Source organism: Pongo abelii, chromosome 10 (assembly GCF_028885655.2).
Source record: "Pongo abelii isolate AG06213 chromosome 10, NHGRI_mPonAbe1-v2.0_pri, whole genome shotgun sequence".
NCBI classification, from domain to species: domain Eukaryota; kingdom Metazoa; phylum Chordata; class Mammalia; order Primates; family Hominidae; genus Pongo; species Pongo abelii.
In genome coordinates this window covers 119,002,994-119,028,380 of record NC_071995.2, presented here as the reverse complement: position 1 = coordinate 119,028,380, position 25,387 = coordinate 119,002,994, and the positions used below count along the sequence as shown (strand labels likewise).

Below are 25,387 nucleotides of genomic sequence, written 5' to 3'. Positions count from 1 at the left end.
CTGTACCAGACGTTTTCCTAGAGTCCTGTTTTGTTGTTTCTTTTTCTTCTTGGGTAGGAAAGTCTTAAATATATGGGGAGTGTCCAGTGGGCTGAGATCATGTCTGGCAGAATACCTGACTCCAGCAGCTTACCAAGTCATTTTTATTGACTGCTGTCTGTGTAATCTCTGGTTTCAGATCTGCCAGAGGGAGCAGTGAAGGGGCTCTGCAAATTGTTCTGCCTGACTCTGCATCGATATAGGTGAGTCCCAGCCAAAGGCCCCATATCTGGAGCACTTTGTACATAGAGGGGATTTAGGGTAGTGGTTAGAGCCCAGGTTAGAGCCAGATTGCCTGGTGCCAAATCTGGACTATGTCACATCCTAGCCGTTAGATCCTGGGCAAGTTACTTAACCTCTCTGTGCCTCAGTTTCCTTGTCTGCAGAATGGGGATGGTGCCATTTTCTGTCTCATGGGTGGTTGTTAGTAAGCGTGAGGTGCCTGGAACAGTTGCCTGCTGTGCCATAGTGGTCAGTGTGTTTATGCTGCCATTAGTCATGTGTGTTAAATCTTCTGGCCTACTTTGAGACCGTTATAACCGCTCCATAAATGTAGGTGCTGCCCTTACACACTCAATGGCTTATTTGCCCTTATGAGATACTTTTAGAACTCTAGGAGGAGGTGAGTTTATCTAGTTATTTCCTAATCCCTCCTCTGTGATCTACTGGAATATGGTGTGATCAGTTTCTCCTGAGAAAGACCAGTGTGTGGCCTGAGCAGCCTTGCCCCTGCCTCTGCCTGAGGTCTGCATGTTCACCTTTCCCTTTGCCTCTTCCCCTAGAGATGCAGCCTCCCGCAGGGCCCTGCAGGCAGCCATCCAGCAGTTGGCTGAGGCCCAACCAGAAGCCACTGCTAAGAACCTTCTACACTCTCTGCAGTCTTCCGGTATAGGCTCCAAAGCAGGTGTTCCCAGGTAAGAGGTAAAAGTTGTGGCCCCCTGAGGATGGGTACAGTCCTGCTCAGGAGAAGCTGATGCAGTTGACTGTGCACCAGAGGGAGGAGCCAGGATAGCAAGCTTAGTGGAGAAAACCACTTTCCCGAGGAGCAGGGTTGGGAAACAGTGGAAGCAAGGCTATTTTGAGGGGAACCAGTTGCCCACCAGGCCCCTAATGGTGGAAGCCGTCTGTTTGTTTTTATAGTTGTCAGTGCCAGGAGATGGGAGTTTGGCCACTGAAGCCTGGACTTTTTGTCCTGAATTGCCACAGATGGTTTGTGGGGAACTGGTTTCAAAGTTCTGTTCCACGAGGTCAAGGGAGGGTCCTGCATTACCAGGCGGGGCCTTAGGGACAGTGTTTGTCCTCAAGGTGGAGGCTGCTGCTCTGAACTCACCCCCAACTCTGCTCTACAGTAAGAGCAGTGGCTCTGCCGCCTTGCTGGCCTTGACCTGGACCTGCCTCCTGGTGCGCATTGTCTTTCCATCGAGAGCCAAGCGACAAGGGGACATCTGGAACAAACTGGTAGGTTCCCTGTGTCTCTGAAGTAGCAAGGGTCAGCTTTCTGCCAGGAGTTAGAGCATGTTTCAGCACCTTCTTGGTGCCAAGTGCTTTTCTGGGTGCTGGGTGACCAGACACTCTGAGTTGTCCCGAGGTGTGTGGCTTTGGTGGATGGCCATGGGTGCAGCATAATCACATTGTTTGGTGTATTAGACATTTTGGAGCTTCTCTGTCAGTCATGGTGCTAGGCACTAGAAATGCAGTGATGGACAACAGAAATGAGGCCCCTGATTTCATGGCATGTGTGGAAGCCGTGACAGGCCGGAGTTGGGAAGACAGCCAAAAAGCAAGTAGACTAGAAAATATCATAGTGTAAATCCTCTTGGTTTTTTCTGGCTAATCATTCCATTCCCTGTGTTTGATTTCAGTGCTGAACTGGTGAATGGAATGGATTTCTTGTCTTGGTTTTGGTTCTTAAATTCCCTCTTTCCATTCTCTACCTGCCCTTTCCACATTCTCTTCTTTTTCTTTCCACATGTCTGCTCACCAGGTTGGGAGGTGAGCAGAGCAGAAATGTACCTGGGTAGGCTTAGTGTAGGTCATGAGGAGTGGTTTTTTTTTTTTGAGACGGAGTCTTGCTCTGTTGCCCAGGCTGGAGTGCAGTGGTGTGGTGTCGGCTCACTGCAACCTCTGCCTCCTGGGTTCAAGCGATTCTCCTGCCTCAGCCTCCTGAGTAGCTGAGTAGCCAGCCTGCCACCATGCCTGGCTAATTTTTTTGTGTTTTTAGTGGAGACGGTTTTTCCATGGTGGCCAGGCTGGCCTTGAACTCCTGACCTCAGATGATCCGCCTGCCTTGGCCTCCCAAAGTGTTGGGATTACAGGCGTGAGCCACTTTGCCTGGCCTTGGATCTGATTCTTGTCCATGAGACTTGGCTGAATCACTTAACTTCTGAGCCCATTTCCTCATTTGCAAAGTGGGAAAGAAAATACTACTCACCCTGTCCGCCTCAAAGAGTTGTCGTAAAGCCAGGTTTAGTTGAGGGTTGAGATGACTGTGGAAACTGGAGAGTCCCAGGCAGGTAGGTGCCAGTGATGACTGGCCTTAGGAAACACAAGTACCGCTCCATGAAGCAGCCTGCTAGTTAGATAGAGGGCTGCATCCCCGGGAGCTTATCCAGCACACCTCTGGGGACAAACATGGAATGGTTCTCAGTATAATTGATTGATGATGGATTAGAATGCTGAAACCTTGAGGGTCAAGGATTATGTATTGTTGTGAGCTGGGACTCTCTTGGATCCCCTTCAGGGAATGGGTGTCATTGTTACCAAAAGCCTCCTTGTAAGAAGGGGCAAGCTCATTGGCTTATCTGCACTGAGTGTTTTTTTTTGTTTTGTTTTGTTTCTTTTTTTTTGAGAGACAGAGTATAATTCTGTCACTCAGGTTGGAATGCAGTGGCGCAATCTCAGCTCACTGCAACCTCTGCCTCCCAGGCTCAAGCAGTTCTCAACCCTCAGCTTCCTGAGTGTAACTGGGACTATATGTGCATGCCACCACACCTGGCTAATTTTTGTATTTTTAGTAGAGATGGGATTTCACCATGTTGGCCAGGCTAGTCTCAAATTCCTGACCTCAGGTGATCCCGTCTATCTCAGCCTCCCAAAGTGCAGAGATTACAGGTATGAAGCATTGTGCCCAGCCTACTTTTTTTTTTTTTTTTTTTTTTTTTTTTTGAGATGGAGTTTCACTCTTGTTGCGTAGGCTGAGAGTGCAATGGTGCGATCTTGGCTCACTGCAACCTCTGCCTCCCGGATTCAAGTGATTCTCCTGCCTCAGCCTCCCAAGTGGCTGGGATTACAGGCATGTGCCACCATGCCCGGCTAGTTTTGTATTTTTAATAGAGATGGGGTTTCTCTATGTTGGTCAGGCTGGTCTCGAACTCCCGACCGCAGGTGATCCACCCGCCTCGGCCTCCCAAAGTGCTAGGATTACAGGCATGAGCCACCGCACCTGGTCATGCCCAGCCTACTTTTAAAAAAATATATTTAAAATTTTTTTTTTACACACCGTGATTCTGCAGGCTTTTTTTTTTTTTTTTGAGACAAAGATCTTGCTCTGTCACCCAGGCTGGAGCACAGTGGCATGATCTCAGCTCACTGCAGCCTTGACCTCCTGGGCTCAAGTGATCCTTCTGTCACAGCCTCCTGAGTAGCTGGGACTACAGGCATGCTGGTGTATGCCTGGCTAATTTTTGTATTTTTTTAGAGATGGGGTTTTCTTTCATTGCCCAGGTTGGTCTCGAACTCCTGGGCTCAAGGGAACCACCTGCTTCGGTCTTCTGAAGTGCTGGGTTTATAGGCGTGAGTCACCATGCCCAGCCAGTAATCCTTTCTATACCACGCTATATATAGGGAGTCCTCTGTTGTTTACGGTTTTTTATTGTTACTAACAGTGCTGCAAAGAATAACCTTGTACATATGCCATTTTGTATACATGCAAATGGAATTTATCAGCATTGCTTTCCACAAGCGTATCTGCTTTCTTTCTTTTTTTTTTTTTTTTTGAGACGGAGTCTCGCTCTGTTGCCCAGGCTGGAGTGCAGTGGCGCAATCTTGCAATCTTGGCTCAGTGCAAGCTCCGCCTCCCGGGTTCACGCCATTCTCCTGCCTCAGCCTCCCGAGTAGCTGGGACTACAGGCGCCTGCCACCGTGCCCAGCTAATTTTTTTTGTATTTTTAGTAGAGACAGGGTTTCACCGTGTTAGCCAGGATGGTCTCGATCTCCTGACCTCGTGATCTGCCCGCCTTGGCCTCCCAAAGTGCTGGGATTACAGGCGTGAGCCACCGCGCCCGGCCACAAGTGTATCTGTTTTCTGAGGGTGGCAGTTCACACGACTCACTAGTGACCTTGGGCATTTATGGCACATAAAGCCTCTGAGATTTTTGTTTGTTTTTTTTTGAGACAGAGTCTTTGTCGCCAGGCTGGAGTGCAGTGGCGCTATCTCGGCTCACTGCAAACTCCACCTCCTGGGTTCAAGCAATTTTCCTCCTGAGTAGCTGGGACTACAGGCGCCTGCCACCACGCCCGGCTAATTTTTGTATTTTTAGTAGCGACAGGGTTTCACCATGTTGGCCAGGATGGTCTCGATCTCTTGACCTTGTGATCTGCCTGCCTCAGCCTCCCAAAGTGTTGGGATTACAGGCGTGAACCATCGCACCTGGCCTTTTTTTTTGAGATGGAGTTTCGCTCTTGTTGCCCAGGCTGGAGTGCAAAGGCGTGATCTCGGCTCACCGCAACCTCTGCCTCCTGGGTTCAAGCGATTCTCCTGCCTCAGCCTCCTGAGTAGCTTGGATTACAGGCATGCGCCACCATGCCCAGCTAATTTTGTATTTTTAGTAGAGACGAGGTTTCTCCATGTTGGTCTCGAACTCTCGACCTCAGGTGATCTGCCTGCCTCGGCCTCCCAGAGTGCTGGGATTACAGGTGTGAGCCACTAGGCCTGGCAGCCTGTGAGATTTTTTTAGTCAAGGACCTATTATGTATGTCAATTTGGGTTGGACGGTGTGAGCTCCATGCAGTTCGAATCCCCATATCACGATGCACCTCTGTATTCACAGTGCTCAGCATAGAGCCTGCCATGTAGTCAGTGGTCAGTAAGTATTTGTGGAATTAATGAAGAACAGGTCAAGGCAGATAAGTAAATGAAACAGGACCCTTATTCTTTTCCTGCATGGCACTTAAACCTCACTGAAATTGTATGTTCATTTGTGTATTTATTTGTTTAATATCTCTTTTTTCCTCTGAATTCTAAGGTACATGAAAGCAGGGACCGGCTGGGCGCAGTGGCTCACGCCTGTAATCCCAGCACTTTGGGAGGCCGAGGCGGGCGGATCACAAGGTCAGGAGATCGAGACCATCCTGGCTAACACGGTGAAACCCCGTCTCTACTAAAAATACAAAAAATTAGACAGGCGTGGTGGTGGACACCTGTAGTCCCAGCTACTCGGGAGGCTGAGGCAGGAGAATGGCGTGAACCCGTGAGGTGGAGCTTGCAGTGAGCTGAGATCGCACCACTGCACTCCAGCCTGGGTGACAGAGCGAGACTCTGTCTCAAAAAAAAAAAGAAAAAAAATTAGCTGGGCATGGTGGCACGCACCTGTAGTCCCAGCTACTTGGGAGGCTGAGGCGGGAGAATCACTTGAACCCGGGAGGCGGAGGTTGCAGTGAGCTGAGATCGTGCCACTGCACTCCAGCCTGGCGACAGAGCGAGACTCCGTCTTAAAAAAAAAAAAAAAAAAAAAGCAGGGACCATGTCTATCTTCCTCCCCCTTGTGCCTTCATTGTCTGACTCATAATAGGTGATCACCAAATATTTACTAAACGAACACTAGAGGGAACAGTGTCGTTAAAGGACAGAACTAAATGTGTGGGGTGGAGGGAAGAGGATCTGGCTGGAGTTGAGTGGGAGAAGCTGAGTGGAGATGAAGCCAGGATTTGGAGGGGCTGATGGAGGTCTTTGCAGGCTGTGAGGGCCATGGGACCCTCAATCTCGTGTCCCACCTTGACCTGAGTCTTTCCTGGTCCTGGCAGGTGGAAGTGCAGTGCCTGCTCTTGCTGGAGGTGCTGGGTGGCTCCCACAAGCACGCCGTGGATGGTGCTGTGAAGAAACTCACGAAGCTGTGGAAAGAGGTGACAGGACTGCAGGGGTTGGTGGGCATTGCTTCTTCCATGCCACTCCCCCACTGCCATCTTAAACACCTGCCTGGCACTTTCCTCTTCAGAACCCCGGGCTGGTGGAACAGTACTTCTCAGCCATTCTCAGCCTAGAGCCCAACCAGAACTATGCCGGCATGCTGGGGCTGCTGGTGCAGTTCTGCACGAGCCACAAGGAGATGGACGTGGTCAGTCAGCACAAGGCAAGTGCCAAGGTGGAGTGACTGTGGGTTTGCTACGTTGGGGATGTTGGGAGCTCGCTGGAGGGAAGGAATGGGAACCTGCTTTGCCCTGGTGACCCTAGCTGTTGACCTCATCTGAAACTTGTTGGTTTTCTCCTGTGAGACTCTGGCCTTTTGCCATGATACATGAACTTCTAGGAGTTGGAAAGTTTCCCTTCTGTTTCTGGCTTGGGTGATAGTTTGCTTGTTCATGCAGTCACTTATTCATCCCAGTTGAGCGGCTGCCATGTTCTAGGCACTGTGCCCAGTGTTGGGGGTACACCAGCGAATAAGGGAGCTATGACCCCTGCCCCCATGGAACTGAGTCTGAGAAACTGACATTAAACAGATAGTCTAGCTAATTATAACTAGTATGTGCTGCAAAGGGAAAGTGTGAGAAGTCGTGAGACTCCACAACGGAAGGACCTGATTTAGGCTGTGGATCAGAGAACACATCTCTCTAAAGAAGGAACTTTGAGAGTGAAGAGGAATTAGCAAGGTCAAGATGTGAGGCAGAGCATTTTGGGCAGAAGAAGCAGCCTGCGGGCAGGAAGAGAGAGGAGGCGAGCGGGGTTGGAGTGGCAGGAATGGGTTAGAGTGAGACGCAGCCAGCTGAGTGGTGGGCAGGGCCTTATAAGCCATACAGAGGACTTTGGACTTTATCCCAGGGGGCCATGGAAAGCTGTGGAAGGGTTTTAAGTGGGGTTGCATGATCAGTGGGACCTCTATGCTTAACACTGAAATTTGGGGCATTGATTTGTATTTTTTGGAGGCACTCTCACAAGAGGGACCCCTTAGGCCAGTGATGAGATATTTGAGAATGTCAGGATCTAACCAGAGCTTTGTGTTCTCTAGAGCGCCCTACTGGACTTTTACATGAAGAACATCCTGATGAGCAAAGTCAAGCCTCCGAAGTACCTGTTGGTGAGCGAGAGGTGGACGTTACTCACCTGGACAACTGATCCCATTTTCAATTCTGGGATGCTGAACTATTTTTTGCTTCTTGGTCTGTTCCCATGAGGGCTAGGTGCCTTATTCCTTTTTCTTTGTAGGATAGCTGTGCCCCTCTGCTCCGATACCTATCCCACTCCGAATTTAAGGATCTGATACTGCCCACCATACAGAAGTCCTTACTGAGGAGTCCCGAGAATGTTATTGAAAGTAGGTTGCTGTCAACCAGGATGGTGGGAGGGAGATGAGTTGCCTCTATCTCTGTTCCCGATATTTGGCAACAAGAAGTGTGTGTGGTAGCAGGGAGGGAAGGGCGATGTATTTACTGTTTATCTTGTTGGGACCTTGGGAGAGAGATTGGGGACCTTTTGCGATTATGTTGAAAGCCAGATGCATTGGCTCACACCTGTAATCCCAGCACTTTGGGAGGCGGCGGTGGGCAGATCACTTGAGCGCAGGAGCTCAACTCGGGAGGCTGATGTGGGAGGATAGCTTGAACCCAGGAAGTGGAAGTTGCAGTGAGCCAAGATGGCAACACTGCATTCCATCCAGCCTGGGTGACAGAGTGAGGCCCCATCTCAAAAAACAAGAGGCTGGGCGCGGTGGCTCATGCCTGTAATCCCAGCAGTTTGGGAGGCTGAGGCAGGTGGATCACCTGAGGTCAGGAGTTTGAAACCAGCCTGACCAACATGGTTAAACCCCGTCTCTAATAAAAATTCAAAAAAAATTAGGCGTGGTGGCACATGCCTGTAGTCCTAGCTACTTGGGAAACTGAGGCAGGAAAATCACTTGAAACCGGGAGGTGGAGGTTGCAGTGAGGCAAGATCATGCCATTATACTCCAGCCTGGGCGACAGAGCCAGACCCTGTCCAAAAAAAAAAAGGAGAAAATGTCATGGGCTCTCTTGTTAGAAGAATGCACAAAAGTATATCCACTAAGAATACTGCATATAATTTTAGGGGTTCAAGAACCCACTGGATCAGTTCATAGCTTTATATAGATGCTAGCCATTGTTCTGATTCCCAGAAAATATCAAGTGTTCACTTTCAGAGTTGAGTGGAAGAAAACAAAATATCCTCTTACCCCTCCACCTCCCCTAAAGAACTTTCTGGAGACCATTCAGGTTAAGAACCTCCTCTCTAGACATTCTGGAGTTAGTATGGATGTGGCACTTGAGATCATGGGATCTGAGGGTTGAGTCTCTGTCCTTGTGTATCTTAGTAAAATGTGTTGGTGGGATGTTGGAAAGGCAATTTTTGCTGATCGGGATGGGGAGGTATACAGCTTTTCAGCAGAGCTTTGGGACTACTCATGTAGCCTGTAGAGATGAAGGGCCAGACAGCAGGCCTAGTGGCATTTGCTGGGGAGTAAGGGAACAATTATCTGTTGAATTTATTGCTTAGACTGACATGGTCAGTGCTTTCTGTCTCCCTTAGCTATTTCTAGTCTGCTGGCATCAGTGACGCTTGACCTCAGCCAGTATGCCATGGACATCGTGAAAGGACTGGCTGGTGAGTATCCCAGCCCCTCTCTAGCCTATAAGTGTCACCTTGGGTTTGGTTGTACTTGTCCTAATTGTTGTAGCAGGGGTAGGGGACAGCTCAGGATAGTAATAAGGCCCTAACCTAAACTACATTGACATTGGCAGTTTCTTTCTTGAGATGATTTGAATGAGAGCAAACAGCTAGTACTGAAGAGATGGGGGCATGGAAAAGACAAAGACGGAAGTCTGGATGCTCAGTTGTTGGCTGCTTCTGAGTAGTGGCTTTGTGTGTCCAGGTCACCTGAAATCCAACAGTCCCCGCCTGATGGATGAAGCTGTGCTGGCACTGCGGAACCTGGCACGCCAGTGCAGTGACTCTTCGGCCATGGAATCCCTGACCAAGCACCTATTTGCTATCCTCGGAGGTGAGCAAGCCCTCTTGGCCATGCGAGTGGTTGAGGCGTGGCCCCTGGTATTTCCCTCAACTGGGATCTGAAGGGGACTTGATGCTCCAAGTCTGCTTGTGGCAAGGCTGTGTGGCCAGGAGGACATCACACTGGAATGTGAATGTGTGTGAATGAACAAAACCCTGCACGGGGTGGTGTGGATGGGGTGATCTCAGGTTTTTCGTTTTTAAGATACACATTTTTGTAGGCATAGCAGAAAAAACTAAAGGAAATACACCAGAAAAGAAATGTCTTTGAGTAGTGGAGACATGATTGCCTTTTAAATGTTTTTCTTTATATTTTTTCTGTTTCTCAAGTTTTTTGTAGGAACATTCCTTTTTGAGTCAGAAAGCAAAAGGCTAGTAAAAGTTATTTTAAACCCAGCTTCACAACACAAAGGCTACTTCTGGAATCAGAAACCATATCGTGGCATCACACACGTGACTGCATTGTTCACTCTCTTGGAAATATGAATGTGAATGTGAATGTTTGCTGTCTCTCCTCTCAGGCTCGGAAGGAAAACTAACTGTTGTAGCCCAGAAGATGAGCGTCCTCTCAGGTATAGGATTTCTTTTTTTTTTTTTTTGAGAGAAAGTCTTGCTGTGTCATCTAGGATAGAGTGCAGTGGCGCCATCTCAGCTCACTGCAATCTCTGCCTCCCAGGTTCAGGTGATCCTCATGCCTCAGCCTCCTTAGTAGCTGGGATTACTGGTGCGCACCACCACGCCAGCTAATTTTAGTAGAGATGGGGTTTCACCATATTGGCCAGGCTGGTCGTGAACTCCTGGCATCAAGTGATCTGCCCGCCTCAGCCTCCCAAAGTGCTGGGATTACAGGCAGGTACAGGATTTCTCTGCCAGGAGTAGAGCTGTGATCTAGTAGTAGATAAGCTTTTTTTTTTTTTTTTTTTTTTTTCGAGATGGAGTTTCTCTCTGTCGTCAGGCTGGAGTGCAGTGACACAATCTTGGCTCACTGCAACCTCCGCCTCCTGGGTTCAAGCAATCCTCCTGCCTCAGCCTCTTGAGTAGCTGGGACTACAGGTGCGCACCACCACATCCAGCTAATTTTTTTGTATTTTTAGTAGAGACGGGGTTTCACCACATTGGCCAGGATGGTCTCGATCTCGACCTCATGATCCGCCTGCCTCAGCCTCCCGAAGTGCTGGGATTACAGGCGTGAGCCACCGCGCCTGGCCTAGTAGTAGATAAGCTTTAACATAACTCTTAGGTAAGGCGAAGCCTTCTTTGCATCTTGACTCCTGTGACCATCTTGGGTCCAGCCTGCCTCCCAGGACCCTGCTGCGTGCATGCTTGACGAGAGGGACTTGTTCAGGTCTAGCAAGAGGCTTGGCTTCTATAGAAGGCAGGAGGTGTAGAGGGGGCATTGAAGGAAGATCAATAATGGCCAAAGGAGAGGTATGCCTGCTGGAGACACAGAAGAGGTCTGTGACCCAGAGTGCAGAGGTGGCAGCAATAGGAAGACTTGCCTCTTTGTGGTTCTGTGCTGATAAGGGACTGAACAGGGAATCTGCCTTTTAGGGATTGGGAGCGTCAGTCATCATGTGGTGTCCGGACCTTCCAGTCAGGTCCTGAATGGGATCGTGGCTGAGCTGTTCATCCCGTTCCTTCAGCAGGAAGGTAATTCTGTGCAACATGGTGAGCATGCGTTCTGTACTCATCCTTGACTGTGGTTTTTCACAGTTGGAGCTTTCCTTCCATAAACCTCTCCTAAAGACACACCTCCCTCAGAGAGCAAGGCTCGGAGCTGTCTGAAATATCACTGCTTCCTCCCGCTTGTACTCTGGCTTGTTTTTTGCACTGCTTGCAATGATTTGACATGGTTATAAGACACTGGACTGACTGGACTTCTGCTTTTTGCCCTAGTTCATGAAGGGACCTTGGTACACGCTGTCTCAGTCCTGGCTCTCTGGTGTAACCGATTCACTACGGAAGTGCCCAAGAAGCTCACTGAATGGTTCAAAAAAGCTTTCAGCCTTAAAACCTCCACATCTGCGGTGAGGCACGCCTATCTGCAGTGCATGTTGGCCTCTTACCGGGGTAAGACAACTCCTAGGGCTAGTGTCCAGGCCTTCCTGCAGAGGTTACCGAGTCTTTAGGGTATTAATAGTGTTCCCGCTTTCCCTGTTAGTTCAGCTTATTTTGCACCATTTATTTCTTCCTGAAATAAATGAGAGCATTGGGCTTAGCCCAAAATCCGAATTCAGTCTTCACAACAAATTCTGGCTTCTCCCCTTTGTCAGACTTTCAAAGTACAAAGCTTTATTCAGAGAGGACCAGAACCAGAACTTGTCACTACAGTATCTGAAATCATGGAGAAATGACTCAGATAAGACTGGTTTAAGGGCTGGGTGCGGTGGCTCACACCTGTAATCCCAGCACTTTGGGAGGCCGAGGCGGGCAGATCACCTGAGGGCAGGAGTTCAAGACCAACATGGCGAGAACTCGTCTCTACTAAAAATACAAAAATTAGCTGGGCATGGTGGCGGGCAACTGTAATCCCAGCTATGTGGGAGGCTGAGGCAGGGAGAATTGAACCCGGTAGATGGAGGCTGCAGTGAGCCGAGATTGCGCCATTGTACTCCAGCCTGGGCAACACAGCAAGACTCTGTCTCAAAAAAAAAAAAAAAAAAAAAGACTGGTTTAAAAAATCCAACTTCATGTAAACTTTACTCTGGACTTATTAAAAATGACCACCACCCTTCCTTCAGTGTTGAGGAACCTACTGTCATTTGGGCAAGCAGAGCTGGGGGAAAATTTCAAATCTGTATAGGAGCTTGGTCTCCAAGCTATAAACCTCTAATACTGATTTCCATCTCAGAGATATGCTTGTATTTCTTTTTAAAAAGATTTAAACTTATGAGCTATATTTAAAGAAGCATCTAGGAGAGGCTCACGCCTACCAGCGCTTTGAGAGGCCGAGGCGGGTGGATCACCTGAGGTCAGGAGTTCGAGACCAGCCTGGCCAACATGGTATAACCTTGTCTCTACAAAAATACAAAAATTAGCCAGGCATGATGACAGGTGCTTGTAATCCCAGCTACTCGGGAGACTGAGGCAGGAGAATCGCTTGAGTCCAGGAGGCAGAGGTTGCAGTGAGCCGAGATCAAGCCATTGCACTCCTGCCTGGGTGACAGAGTGATACTCTGTCTCAAAAAAGAAAAAGAAACATCTAGGAGATTCCAGGGCCTCCTCTTGAGAGGGGACCCCCTTCTGTGTGAAATGTCTTGTCTGAAGAACTTTGTACTCACATATTTCTTTTAATGATAAGGGAAGAAGAATCTGACCATAAGAGATTTTTGCAGTGAGTTGAAAGCAATAAATCTTTTTCTGAAATATGTCTCCCAGCTCAGAATCATAGATCATCTTTGTGCAGTGGTTTGTGAGGTTTATTCAAACCACAGGTAGTGCTGATTGAAGTCACAGATTTTCCGTGGGTAGAAATGTACACTCAATACATTTTCAGCTGCTTTAGGGATATAGTGAACTCACATCCATGACTTAAAAACAGTCTATGAGGCCAGGCGAGCTGGCTCACGCCTGTAGTCCTGGCACTTTGGGAGGCTGAGGTGGGAGGATTGCTTGAGCCCAGGAGTTTGAGACCAGCCTGGGCAACAAAGTGAGACCCCCATCTCTACAAAAAAATTAAAAAAATAGCTGGGCATGGTGGTACATGCCTGTGGTCCCAGCTACACAGGAGGCTGAGGCAGCGGGATTGCTTGAGCCCAGGAGTTCAAGATCAGCCAGGGAAACATAGCAAGATTCTGTTCTCTAAAGTACTGTATATATCAGTTTGCGTTATTGCTGCATTGAATGACCATCAATTGTAGGTGGGACCTTGAATTGTAGATGGCAAAAACTTGGTTTTACCTAGTTTCTTCAGCTTGAGCTAGTTCTGCTCGTTGCATTTATTTTTAATTTATTTTTTAAAAAAGGAATGCAGAGTGCCAGAACTCAATGCTCATTGCTTTTAAAATAAGCATAATATAAAATAAACCTTTTAAAAACAAAACAAAAATAAACCTTTGTAATAAAGATTTCTTGGATTCAAGTCTAAAACATTATCTGGAAAACTGCTTTCATTGTGAAATGTTCTGATGTACCCATTTAGTAGCTATGGAAACATGGAACAACAAACCCGGGTGTTGGGGTGGGAAGGAAGAAAACATGTGCTTTTTTTTTGAGATGGAGTTTCTCTATGTCACCCAGGCTGGAGTGTAGTGGCGCGATCTCAGCTCACTGAAACCTCCGCCTCCTGGGTTTAAGCGATTCTCCAACCTCAGCCTCCTGAGTAGCTGGGATTACAGATGCCTGGCTAATTTTTGTATTTTTTAATAGAGACAGGGTTTTGCCATGTTGGCCAGGCTGGTCTTGAACTCCTGAGCTTGGGTGATCTGCTTGCCTCGGCCTCCCAAAGTGTTGGGATTATAGGCATGAGCCACCGCACCCAGCCAAACTAGTTTTAACTGGTTTCTCTTTTTTTTTTTCTTGGAGATGGGGTCTCGTTCTATCGCCCAGGCTGGAGTGCAATGGCACAATCTCGGCTCACTGCAACCTCTGCCTCCTGGGTTCAAGCGATTCTCTTGCTGCGGCCTCCTGAGTAGCTGGGATTACAGGCGCGCGCCACCCCACCCGGCTAAGACAGGGTTTCACCATATTGGTCAGGCTGGTCTGGAATTCCTGACTTCATGATCCCTCCTGCCTCAGCCTGCCAAAGTGCTGGGCTTACAGGCGTGAGCCACCGTGCTTGGCTTCCTTTTTTTTTTTTTTTTTAAATGAGTTTAGTTCAGAGGTCAGCGGATTTGGACTCAAAAATTTAGAATTTGGGTCCAAAGGTCATCTGTATGGGGGAAGAGTACCAGATGGGAATTGATAGGATTGAGGGTGGCTCTGACTTGCCTCAACTAGCCGTGTGACCTTGAGCAACACACCTAATGTCTCTGCTTATCCATCAGTTGAATAACTGGACCACGCCCAGCTAATTTTGTATTTTTAATAGAGACGGGGTTTCTCCATGTTGGTCAGGCTGGTCTCGAACTCCCAAACTCAGGTGATCCACCCGCCTCGGCCTCCCAAAGTGCTGGGATTACAGAAGTGAGCTGCCACACCTGGCCGTAAGGATTATCTTTCTGCCTCTAATTTTGTGGCTGTAGAATTTGATTTAAGTTTTGATTTCACTTCACTTCTTTTTGAGATATTTGAAAAATCAACTGAAGGGTTTTAGTCGTCTGGTTAACAGCTGGTTAGATAAATCCTTTCTCAGTCCTGTCATTTCCAAGGATCAGGATGTCCTTTAAGGTGCGTGTCCTCTCTCCACAGGTGACACACTGTTGCAGGCCCTGGACTTACTGCCCTTGCTCGTCCAGACAGTGGAGAAGGCAGCCTCCCAAAGCACTCAGGTTCCCACCGTCACTGAAGGGGTTGCCGCAGCCTTGTTGCTCTTGAAGCTGTCGGTGGCTGACTCACAGGCTGGTATGAGTCCAGAGGTGTCCAGGATGGTAGAGACAGGGGCCTCTGACAAGAGTCCTTGGGAGGTGTGTCTTGATATTCAGGGTTAGCTTGGTCCTGACCACACTGGATCAGCCACAGGTTTGCTCGTCATCTGCAGGATGAACCTCAGGGTTGCATGGGCAGTGGGAATGTAGTCTCGGGACTGTGTCACTGTCCTCCTTCATTCTGTTGCTCCAGTGCTACACGGGCTTGTAGATGATACCAAGATGGACCAGGGTTTAGTATTGGGACTGTTTGTTTCAGTTGGTTATACATTCATACAGTACAAAATTCAAAAGGATATAACATGAGAAGCTTCCCCTTAGCCCTGTCTTTTCCTGTAGCCGTTAAGTTTCCCTCTGTAAACAGTGTTACCAATTTTGCACTTTGGGAGGCCAAGGCGGGTGGATCACGAAGTCAGGATTTCGAGACCATCCTGGCCAACATGGTGAAACGCCGTCTTTACTAAAAATACAAAAATTAGCTGGATGTGGTGGCGCATGCCTGTAATCTCAGCTACTCGGGAGGCTGAGGCAGGAGAATCGCTTGAACCCAGGAGGCGTAGGTTGCAGTGAGCTGGGATTGTGCCACTGTACTCCAGCCTGGGTAGCACAGTGAGACTTTGTCTAAGAAAGAAGAAACAGTATTACCAATTTTATGTCCAGAGATAGTGTGTTATGTAATTGAACATGCTGGGGAACATACTCTATATACCATATTATTTATAATATATAATATATATACTATATATATCTTCGAAATGATTCCAAATCAGTACGTCAGAAAGAGCTTTCTCATTATTTTTTGTGGCTGCATCATATTTCAGGCTTTCTTTTTTTTTTTTCTGAGACAGAGTCTCGCTCTGTCGCCCAGGTTGGAGTGCAGTGGCACGATCTCATCTCACTGCAAGCTCTGCCTCCTGCCTCAGCCTCCCGAGTAGCTGGGACTACAGGCGCTATGCCGCCACGCGCAGCTAATTTTTTGTATTTTTAGTAGAGACAGGGTTTCATTGTGTTAGCCAGGATGGTCTCGATCTCCTGACCTTGTGATCCGCCCACCTCGGCCTCCCAACGTGCTGGGATTACAGGCGTGAGCCACCGTGCCCAGCCAGGCTTTCTTTATTTCATCTCCCAATCTCTGCACTGGGACACACCTGAACTTACTCCTTTGGTTAGGAATGGAGCTCAGCTCTCCTCATGTAATATCGTGTTCCCACTGTGGCCACGCAAGGCACTGGGCTACCTGGGGGAATGCTAAGATGAACATGACCTTCTTCAGCAAATTTCAGGGTGCTTACTTCACAGTGGGAGTGAGGAAATACAGAAATATATCCGTAGCTTAAGACAAAATGTGGCATTAGAGCAGTTTTGAAAGAGAGATTGCTTTTAGTTGGGGGGATGGGTATTGGGAAGGGCTTCATGGAGGAAGCATTTGAACTGGTACCCTGAAGCCTGGGAGGGATTTCATTATCCTGAAGGGATGGCCCAGTGTGAGTCCAAACAGCCCCAGTCAGGGAAGGGCAGGGAAAGCCAGAGTCTGTAAACCTCAGATATTCCAGCTTGGCGCCTGGGGTGGATGGGAATTCCGGATGAGAAGCAGTTCACCTAGGCTCCTGTAGGCAGCAGAGAACCACCGAAGAGTTTCATACAGGAGGTGATACCAGAAGGACTGAGGTCAGTTCCCCAAATGGAAGAGCACTGAGCCTCCTGCTGCAGAGGAGGGTTTGTCAGCAAAGCCCACCCCAGCAGCTTCAGGATGGAGTGGATCAGCTCTGGGGGATGTGGTGAGCTGCGTCGTGGGGTAACCTTTTGTTTCTTGCAGAGGCTAAACTGAGCAGTTTCTGGCAGCTGATTGTGGATGAGAAAAAGCAGGTTTTCACTTCTGAGAAATTCCTGGTCATGGCTTCAGAGGATGGTAAGTTATTCCACGCTTAGTTGAACTCGGGATTGAGGCAAAGTCTCTTTGGAAAATCTTCAGAGAGGACCCTTTCTTGACCAACCAGTCAGGTCTGCAAAAACCTGGACCAGAGTGATCTGGCCAACAGCTTAGCTGTTGTAGGAATAAATTCATTCCTGTAGGGAATGTAAGGTTAGGGAAATGGGACTTGGGAGATGTATGGAGACAGAGCAGTAATGGCTGTGGAGCTACGATATGAGCTGTAATTATAGCTGATTGGGTAATTGGTGCTGTCTTGGAGGTTTTCTTGTGTTAAGGCAGCTGAGAAGCTCTTGTGGAGTCTGGCAGGCTCTACTCCCCCACCAAGAGACACAAAAACTACTGGTTTCTATCCTGGCAGAAAAGGAACAGTTGAATTTTAAATGTCTGTTTAATATTCTACGTTGCCTTAGGAGTGTCTGCCACTAATTGGTGATTTGAAGAGTCTTTTGACTCATAAATCGCAGCATTCCATTAATGAGCTACAACTGTTAGTCATTTCCTGGTTTTAGAAAAATTTTTAGCTAAATTTTGAAAAGGAAATAGACTAATGTAATTCAAAAATAGATACAAGAGGGTCTACATTGAAAATTATACCCCTGCTTTGATATCTGGCTACCCAGTTCCTCGGCTATAGATAACCAATTTTATTAGCTTCTTCTGTAGCCTTGATATTTTATATATATGCAAGTAAATACCTGTATATGTTTGTTCTCTACCTTTTTTACACAAATGGTAGTGTGTCTGCCGTATGTACTGTGCTTTCTAGACCTGGAAATGAGTCCATGTCAGTACATAATGAACTTCATCATTCTTTTTTTTTTTTGAGATGGAGTTTCGCTCTTGTTGCTCAGGCTGGAGTGCGGTAGCGCGATCTCAGCCCACCGCAACCTCTCCCCCTGGGTTCAAGCAGTTGTCTTGCCTCAGCCTCCCGAATAGCTGGGATTACAGGCATGTGCCACTACCACCAGGCTAATTTTGTATTTTTTTTTTTTCTTAGTAGAGATGGGGTTTCTCCATGTTGGTCAGGCTGGTCTCGAACTCCCGACCTCAGGTGATCTGCCTGCCTCGGCCTCCCAAAGTGCTGGGATTACAGGCATGAGCCACCATGCCTGGCCTCTTTTTAGAACTTCATAGTAATTTGTTGTTGTTGAGACAGGATCTCACTCTGTTGCCCAGGCTGGAGTGCAGCGGCACAGTCGTGGCTCACTGCAGCCTCGACCTCCCTGGTCTCAGGTGTTCCTCCCACCTCAGCTTCCTGAGTAGCTGGGACTACAGGTGCACACCACCACATCCGCCTAATTTTTTTTTTTTTTTTTTTTTTTAAGAGACGGGGGTTTTACCATGTTGCCCGGGCTGACCGTGAACTCATGGGCTTAAGCAATTCTCCTGCCTCAGCCACCCAAAGTGTTGGTATTACAGACATGAGCCATCGTGCCTGGCCTTAGTAATTTTTTTTTTTTTTTTTTTTGAGACAGAGTCTCACTCTGTCGCCCAGGCTGGAGTGCAGGGGCGCGATCTCGGCTCACTGCAAGCTCCGCCTCCCGGGTTCACGCCATTCTCCTGACTCAGCCTCCCGAGTAGCTGGGACTACAGGCGCATGCCGCTACGCCTGGCTGATTTTTTGTATTTTTAGAAGAGATGGGGTTTCACAGTGTTAGCCAGGCTGGTCTTGGTCTCCTGGCCTCGTGATCCGCCTTCCTCGGCCTCCCAAAGTGCTGGGATTACAGGCGTGAGCCACTGGGTCAGGCATTTTTTTTTTTTTTTTTTTTTTTTTTGAGACAGTCTCACTATGTTGCCCAGGCTGGAGTGCAGTGGCACAATCTCTGCTCACTGCAACCTCCACCTCCCAGGTTCAAGTGATTCTCCTGCCTCAGCCTCCTTGAGTAGCTGGGATTACAGGTGCACACCACCATGCCTGGCTAATTTTTATATTTTCAGTAGAGACGGGGTTTTACTATGTTGGCCAGGTTGGTCTCGAACTCCTGACCTCAGGTGACCTGCCTGCTTTGGCCTCCCAGAGTGCTGGGATTACAGGCGTGAGCCACTGTGCCTGGCCAGTAATTTTTAATTATTAAAAAAAAATAGGCTGGGGCCGGACATGGTGGCTCAGCCTGTAATCCCAGCACTTTGGGAGGCCGAGGCGGGCAGATCATGAGGTCAAGATCGAGACTATCCTGGCCAACATGGTGAAACCCTGTCTCTACTAAAAATACAAAATAAGCTGGGCGTGGTGGCAGGTGCCTGTAATCCCAGCTACTCGGGAGGCTGAGGCAGGAGAATCTCTTGAACCCAGGAGGCGGAGGTTGCAGTGATCCGAGATTGCACCACTACACTCCAGCCTGGGAGACAGAGCAAGATTCCGTCTCAACAACAACAACAACAACAAAAACAACAAAATACATAGGCCTCGCATGGTGGCTCATGCCTGTAATCCTAGCACCTTGAGAGGCCGAAGTGGACTGATCACTTGAGGTCAGGAGTTCAAAACCATCCGGCCAACACGGTGAAACCTCGTCTCTACTAAAAATAGAAAAAAAAAAATTAGCCAGGCTTGCTGGTGGGCTTCTGTAATCCCAGCTACTCAGGAGGCTGAGGCAGGAGAATTAGTTGAACCTGGGAGGCGGAGGGTGTAGTGAGCCAAGACTGCACCACTGCACTGTAGCCTGGGCAACAGAGCGAGACTCTGTCTCAAAAAAAGTAAAAATAGGCTAGGTGCGGTGGCTCACACCTGTAATCCTAGCACTTTGGGAGACCAAGGCAGGTGGATCACTGTGGTCAGGAGTTCAAGACCAACCTGGCCACCCTGGTGAAACCCCGTCTCTACTAAAAATACAAAACTTGGCCAGGTGCAGTGGCTCACACCTGTAATCCCAGCACTTTGGGAGGCTGAGGCGGGTGGATCACGAGGTCAGGAGATCGAGACCATCCTGGCTAACATGGGGTAAACCCTGTCTCTACTAAAAAATACTAAAAAATTAGCAGGCGCCTGTAGTCCCAGCTACTTGGGAGGCTGAGGCAGGAGAATGGTGTGAACCCGGGAGGCGGAGCTTGCAGTGAGCCCTGAGATCACGCCACTGCGCTCCAGCCTGGGCGACAGAGCGAGACTCTCTCTCAAAAAAAAAAAAAAAAAAGAATTTATATATATATTATTTATATATATTTATATAAATATTTATATATAAATATAAATTATATATAAATATTATAAATTATGTATAAATATATAAATATAAAAATATATAAATATATAAAAATATATAAATATATATATAAATATATTTATATATTTACATATATTTTTATATATATATAAATATATATTTTTATATATAAATATATTTTTATATATAAATATATTTTTATATATATTTATATATAAATATATTTTTATGTATATTTATATATAAGTATATTTCTATATATATAAATATATTTTTATGTATATTTATATATAAATATATTTTTATGTATATATATAAATATATTTTAATGTATATTTATATATAAATATATTTATATATAAATATATTTTTATATAAATATATTTATATATAAATATATTTTTATATAAATATATAAATATATATAAATATATTTATATATAAATATATAAATATATTATATATAGATATATATTTATATTATATAAATATATTTATATATATATTTATATTATATAAATATATTTTTATATATATTTATATTATATAAATATATTTTTATATATATTTATATTATATAAATATATTTTTATATATATTTATATTATATAAATATATTTTTATATATATTTATATTATATAAATATATTTTTATATATATTTATATTATATAAATATATTTATATAATATAATATATATAATAAAAATAGTGTATACTTTACTGATTCCAAAATACATGTGTGCATAATAAGCAAAAAAGAAAAAAAGCTGTAATTTCACTTCGAGTGATAATCACATTTATATTTTGGTGTTAATTTTCAGTTCATTCCAGTTATTTCTGGATATTGGTATGTATGTGTACACTTAACTATTTTAAAAACACTTCCACTCCTTTTCTTCCCTCCCAGCCCTGTGTACTGTGTTGCATCTGACAGAGAGACTTTTCCTTGACCACCCGCATAGACTCACTGGCAACAAAGTTCAGTACGTGAGGCTGACTTACCTTTTCTTTTGGGCCAAATGAGGCGAAGGCTGGCAGGAACCCGAGAAAGGGTGTGTGGCAGGTGGAAGGGTTGGCTGTGGAAAGCCCTGCTCTTGGCCTTCCCCCAGACCTGTCTGTCCCTGTGCTTGCAGGCAGTACCACCGGGCTCTGGTGGCGGTGCTCCTGAGCCGCACCTGGCACGTCCGCAGGCAGGCTCAGCAGACAGTTCGGAAGCTGCTGTCCTCTCTTGGGGGCTTTAAGCTGGCGCACGGACTCCTGGAGGAGCTGAAGACTGTCCTCAGTTCTCACAAGGTGAGGGCATCTGGGCTCTAGAACTGGGGCTCTTGGATCCACTTAGCTGCCCCTGCTTATGCTGTGTGGTTTTGGCTGGGCCACCCCCTGGGTGTTCTTTCTTAATCTGTGTGATGCCAGCATCTTCTGCTCTGCTGTCGAGCTCCAGTAACATCTTTCATAGGATTCCTTTTCCTTTTCAGAGACTTTTTTTCACATGTAGCTTAATCTTTTTTCCAGGGTTTTTGGGGTTTTTGTTTTGTTTTGTTTTTCTCACTGCAAACTCTACTTCCCAAGCTCGAGTGATCCTTCCACCTCAGCCTCTCAAGTTGCTGGGACTGTAGGTGCACACCACCTACAGTGACCGCTAATTTTTTGATTATTGATTTTTTGTAGAGATGGGGTCTCGCCATGTTGCCCAGGCTGATCTCGAACTTCTAGGCTGAAGTGATCCTCCTACCTTGGCTTCCCAAAGTGTTGGGATTACAGGCACGAGCCACTGTGCCCTCCCCCTTTATCCTTGATTAATTGAATAACACTTTATGTTTTTAAAGCACTTCGTACTTTTTAAAGCATTTTCTACCCATTTTTTCCTTATGATTTTTTTTTAACAATGCCTTTCAAAGGCAAATAGGTCTTGTTATTCTTGTGTCATATGAATTGACCAGGGTTCTAGGAGCTCAAATGACTTGCACAGGGTCTCCCCCGACGGAGGGAGACCCTCAAAGATCTGGCTCTTATTTCTGTGCTCTTTGTGCGGTGTTCCACTGCTTCCCTCCCTCCCTAAGCCTGTTGAGGAATGTGAGCCAGTGACAGACTTGCCATCACAGGCTGGGTCTCCTGGACCGGTTCCTGTTGCCTTCTTTACCCCCGTAGGCTTTTTAGATGCAAAGTCACAGGTGCTTCCTTCTTCCAGGCACATCTCACAGCTTGTGGGTCCCATTGCAGGAAGCTGGGCATCCATTTCCACTCCAGCAAGGACCCCAGGGAAGAACTGAGTGAGGGGCCACTGTGTCCATAGCATATTTGGTTCCTGTGTTCCAAGCCTGCACAGGGCTCTTAGCAGTATTATCTCACATGTCTCCACACAGGTGCTGCCCTTAGAGGCTTTGGTGACTGATGCTGGAGAGATGACTGAGGCGAGCAAGGCCTATGTGCCTCCACGGGTCCTGCAGGAGGCTCTGTGTGTCATCTCCGGTGTGCCAGGGCTCAAGGGTGATGTCACTGACACCGAACAACTGGCCCAGGAAATGCTGATCATCTCTCACCACCCATCCTTAGGTCCGTGGCTGCAGTGGGTGTGGGAGAGCCCAGGGCTTTAGGGGATGGGGTAAGAGCAGGCCAGGCAGAAGGCCTCAAGGAGCTCCCTTCCCCTTCAGTTGCCGTGCAGTCTGGACTTTGGCCAGCACTTCTTGCCAGGATGAAGATCGATCCTGAAGCCTTTATCACCAGGCACCTGGATCAGATCATTCCCAGGATCACCACACAGAGTCCCCTAAACCAGGTGATGGGAACATGAGCTGGTCTGGCCTCAGGTTGGGGAGGGGGCCCTCTCATCACAGGGTACAGGAAGAGAGGATTCAAAGAAGCAGGTGAAGATGGATGAAATGTAGGCTTGGACCTTTGGTTGCACGTGACAGAAATGTAAACTGGTTTAAGCCCAAAAGGGAACTTAACTGCCTCATTTACTTGCAAAGTCCAAGGATATGACTGGCTACAGGGGTTCAGATGTTGTCCTTGGAACATTGTAGGTGATGTCTCTCTTACTCTGTCCCATCCATCTTTGTCTCTTGTCTCTGTTTTCCACGATGTGGGCTCCATTCTCAGGCTTTCCCTTTCTGGTAGCATAAGAGCTGCTAGAGTTCCAGGCTTTGTCTCCCCATCAGCTCCTGGAGGAATAGCTTGTGTATTTCAATACTGTCTACTGGCTTGGGCTCGCTTTGACCCTGATTAATCTGACTTGGGTGCCATGCTCATCTCTGCGCTCATCCTTCTGTTCTGGGTCACACGCCCACCTCTGGAAAAAGTGAGGGCAGCTCCACCTGAACCACGGAGACTGAGAACTGGGAAGGAGTGTATCACCTCACGTCAGGGGCTGTGTCAGACAGAGGAGCACTGCTTGGTGAGGAAAGCAGACACAGACTCCAGCCAGCCACTGTGATGGGCAGTGCCCAGGAGTAACAAGGCAGTGGCATAAAGAAGGGGAGCCAGTGCCAGGGGCATTCAGGTGTGGTGGACCTCTTGCCAGTGCCAGCCTTGGCACACACTGACCATGTCTGCGTTTGTTTGGCAGTCCTCCATGAATGCCATGGGCTCCCTTTCCATCCTGTCGCCGGACCGGGTCCTCCCACAGCTCATCAGCACCATCACTGCCTCCGTGCAGAACCCTGCACTGCGCCTGGTGACGCGGGAGGAGTTTGCCATTATGCAGACCCCTGCTGGGGAGCTGTATGACAAATCCATCATCCAGAGGTGAAACCTCACTTGTGGGCTCAGTTTCCTTTGCTCCCCAGGGCATAGTTTTCTTGCGTGTAGAATGGAGCCAGCGCCTCCTGTGAGTTGAATGCAACAGCCTGTCCATTCATTGACTAAGTGCCTGTTGTGTCCCCGGCATGGTGCTTAGGTCCTGGGTACTTAAGTGTGTCCTGGGTACTTAAGTTAAGCACCAGCACAGTGCTTAACAGCTAGTTGGAATTTCATGGCTGGCGGGAGGCTGACAGGACTTGCGGTGCTTTTCAAGCTGGCTGATGACCCACTCTGGTGTTTCAGTGCCCAGCAGGACAGCATAAAAAAGGCCAACATGAAGCGAGAGAACAAAGCTTATTCCTTCAAAGAGCAGATCATCGAGCTGGAGCTGAAGGAGGTGAGTACACGGAGGCACTCACGGAAGGTGGCTGCTGAGCTTGGTGGCCCCAGGCTGGTGGCTTTTCCCACTGCACATATGCTGTTCACTTGGATCATCCTGAGGCCCATGGCACACTCCTGCGATGCCCCTGACCAGTGTCTGGTGCACTGGCACACTTTCCCTTCACCCTTGCTTCATAGCTTCTTCCACCCACAACTCAAAACCTGTTTCTTTCTCTGCTGGGTGCTGGCGACAGTGCACATGTCTCCTCTGCTAAGTGGTGTTGCTGGATTCCATGTCTGTTCCTCCACTTCCTTGAAGACTGGGACCCATCTAGACTCCTGATAGCAGGCACAGCGCCTGGTACAGTGGGACTTCTGGGGAATCATGACTTGATTGCTGAATTCAGCGGGTTCTGACAGGAGCAGAGCACACAGGACTCTTTCCTGTCTCAGCGTTTGCTCTTCTCTCTGTCTTTACAAGGCAGGATTCTTGTCTTTCACATCTCAGTCCACATGTGCGCTTCTCAGAGAGGTGGCCAGCCTGTCCACCCTATCCAAAGTAGACCCCACCCTTCCTCCCTGTTACTAAGCATCATATTCGTTTCTTTACTAACATTTGTCGTAACCCAAAAGCATCTTGTTTATGTGCTTGTTGACTTGTTTATTATCTATCTTCGCCTGCTAGATTGTGAGCTCCGTGAGGGCAGGGACTTTATCTTGTTCCTACGATATTCCTGCCATCTGGAACAGTGCCTGGCACAATCCAGGTGCTCACTGAATGTTTGCTGAATGAGTGAGTGAGTTCTGTGGCTTGTTGTCTCAGGCCACTATAGCAGGCCTTTTCTAAGCTTCAGCTTATCCTGTGAGAGAGCTTCTGTAGGAAGGGGTTGGAGAGGAGGAGGCTAAAGTTTTGATTCTGAATCCATTTGGCTGTCAGAATACCCTTTTGAGTACCTTGAGGAACCTTTATTTCTCTTAACATAAAAAGCCCTCTTAGCCTTTGTCAATAGAGAATCCAGTAAAACGACTACTTCTCTATTGCTGTCTCCATTCTATAGAAACCAGGTGGCTGTGGACTTTGTGGGAGGTTGGGGGTGCACATGGTGGGTTCAGGGGCCCAACTCACAGACTTAGAGCTGGTATGGTGCTGTTTGTGTGGAAGCAAGCTCACCTTCCTCTGTTGGGGAGGGAGATCTGTTCCCTGGAGATGGGATTGGTTGGTTTGCCCATCCTCTTTAGGAGATAAAGAAGAAGAAAGGCATCAAAGAGGAGGTGCAGCTGACCAGCAAGCAGAAGGAGATGCTTCAGGCCCAGCTAGACAGGGAGGCGCAGGTCCGGAGGCGGCTGCAGGAGGTGAGTGTCCACCTCCGCCACAC

General features: G+C 47.5%; 1 protein-coding gene and 1 long non-coding RNA gene across 2 annotated transcripts in view; both read left to right on the top strand.

Moving 5' to 3' along the window:
* GCN1 (GCN1 activator of EIF2AK4) overlaps nucleotides 1-25,387 on the top strand; it is a 67,417-nt gene that overhangs the window by 9,443 nt on the left and 32,587 nt on the right. The window contains exons 3-23 of the mRNA XM_024256398.3: nucleotides 179-242; nucleotides 822-953; nucleotides 1,389-1,497; nucleotides 6,061-6,159; nucleotides 6,252-6,386; nucleotides 7,260-7,328; nucleotides 7,457-7,565; nucleotides 8,792-8,866; nucleotides 9,135-9,263; nucleotides 9,793-9,843; nucleotides 10,823-10,921; nucleotides 11,168-11,341; nucleotides 14,621-14,773; nucleotides 16,613-16,705; nucleotides 20,800-20,875; nucleotides 21,026-21,185; nucleotides 22,256-22,445; nucleotides 22,544-22,668; nucleotides 23,458-23,636; nucleotides 23,934-24,027; nucleotides 25,251-25,364. Of these exons, the coding sequence (XP_024112166.2) occupies nucleotides 179-242; nucleotides 822-953; nucleotides 1,389-1,497; nucleotides 6,061-6,159; nucleotides 6,252-6,386; nucleotides 7,260-7,328; nucleotides 7,457-7,565; nucleotides 8,792-8,866; nucleotides 9,135-9,263; nucleotides 9,793-9,843; nucleotides 10,823-10,921; nucleotides 11,168-11,341; nucleotides 14,621-14,773; nucleotides 16,613-16,705; nucleotides 20,800-20,875; nucleotides 21,026-21,185; nucleotides 22,256-22,445; nucleotides 22,544-22,668; nucleotides 23,458-23,636; nucleotides 23,934-24,027; nucleotides 25,251-25,364 (2,429 nt within the window). The remainder of the gene's footprint in view (nucleotides 1-178; nucleotides 243-821; nucleotides 954-1,388; nucleotides 1,498-6,060; nucleotides 6,160-6,251; nucleotides 6,387-7,259; nucleotides 7,329-7,456; nucleotides 7,566-8,791; nucleotides 8,867-9,134; nucleotides 9,264-9,792; nucleotides 9,844-10,822; nucleotides 10,922-11,167; nucleotides 11,342-14,620; nucleotides 14,774-16,612; nucleotides 16,706-20,799; nucleotides 20,876-21,025; nucleotides 21,186-22,255; nucleotides 22,446-22,543; nucleotides 22,669-23,457; nucleotides 23,637-23,933; nucleotides 24,028-25,250; nucleotides 25,365-25,387) is intronic.
* LOC134759474 (uncharacterized) lies at nucleotides 18,511-19,301 on the top strand. Its single transcript, XR_010135697.1, has 2 exons — nucleotides 18,511-18,579; nucleotides 19,004-19,301. It is a non-coding gene; the product is annotated as an uncharacterized LOC134759474 (long non-coding RNA).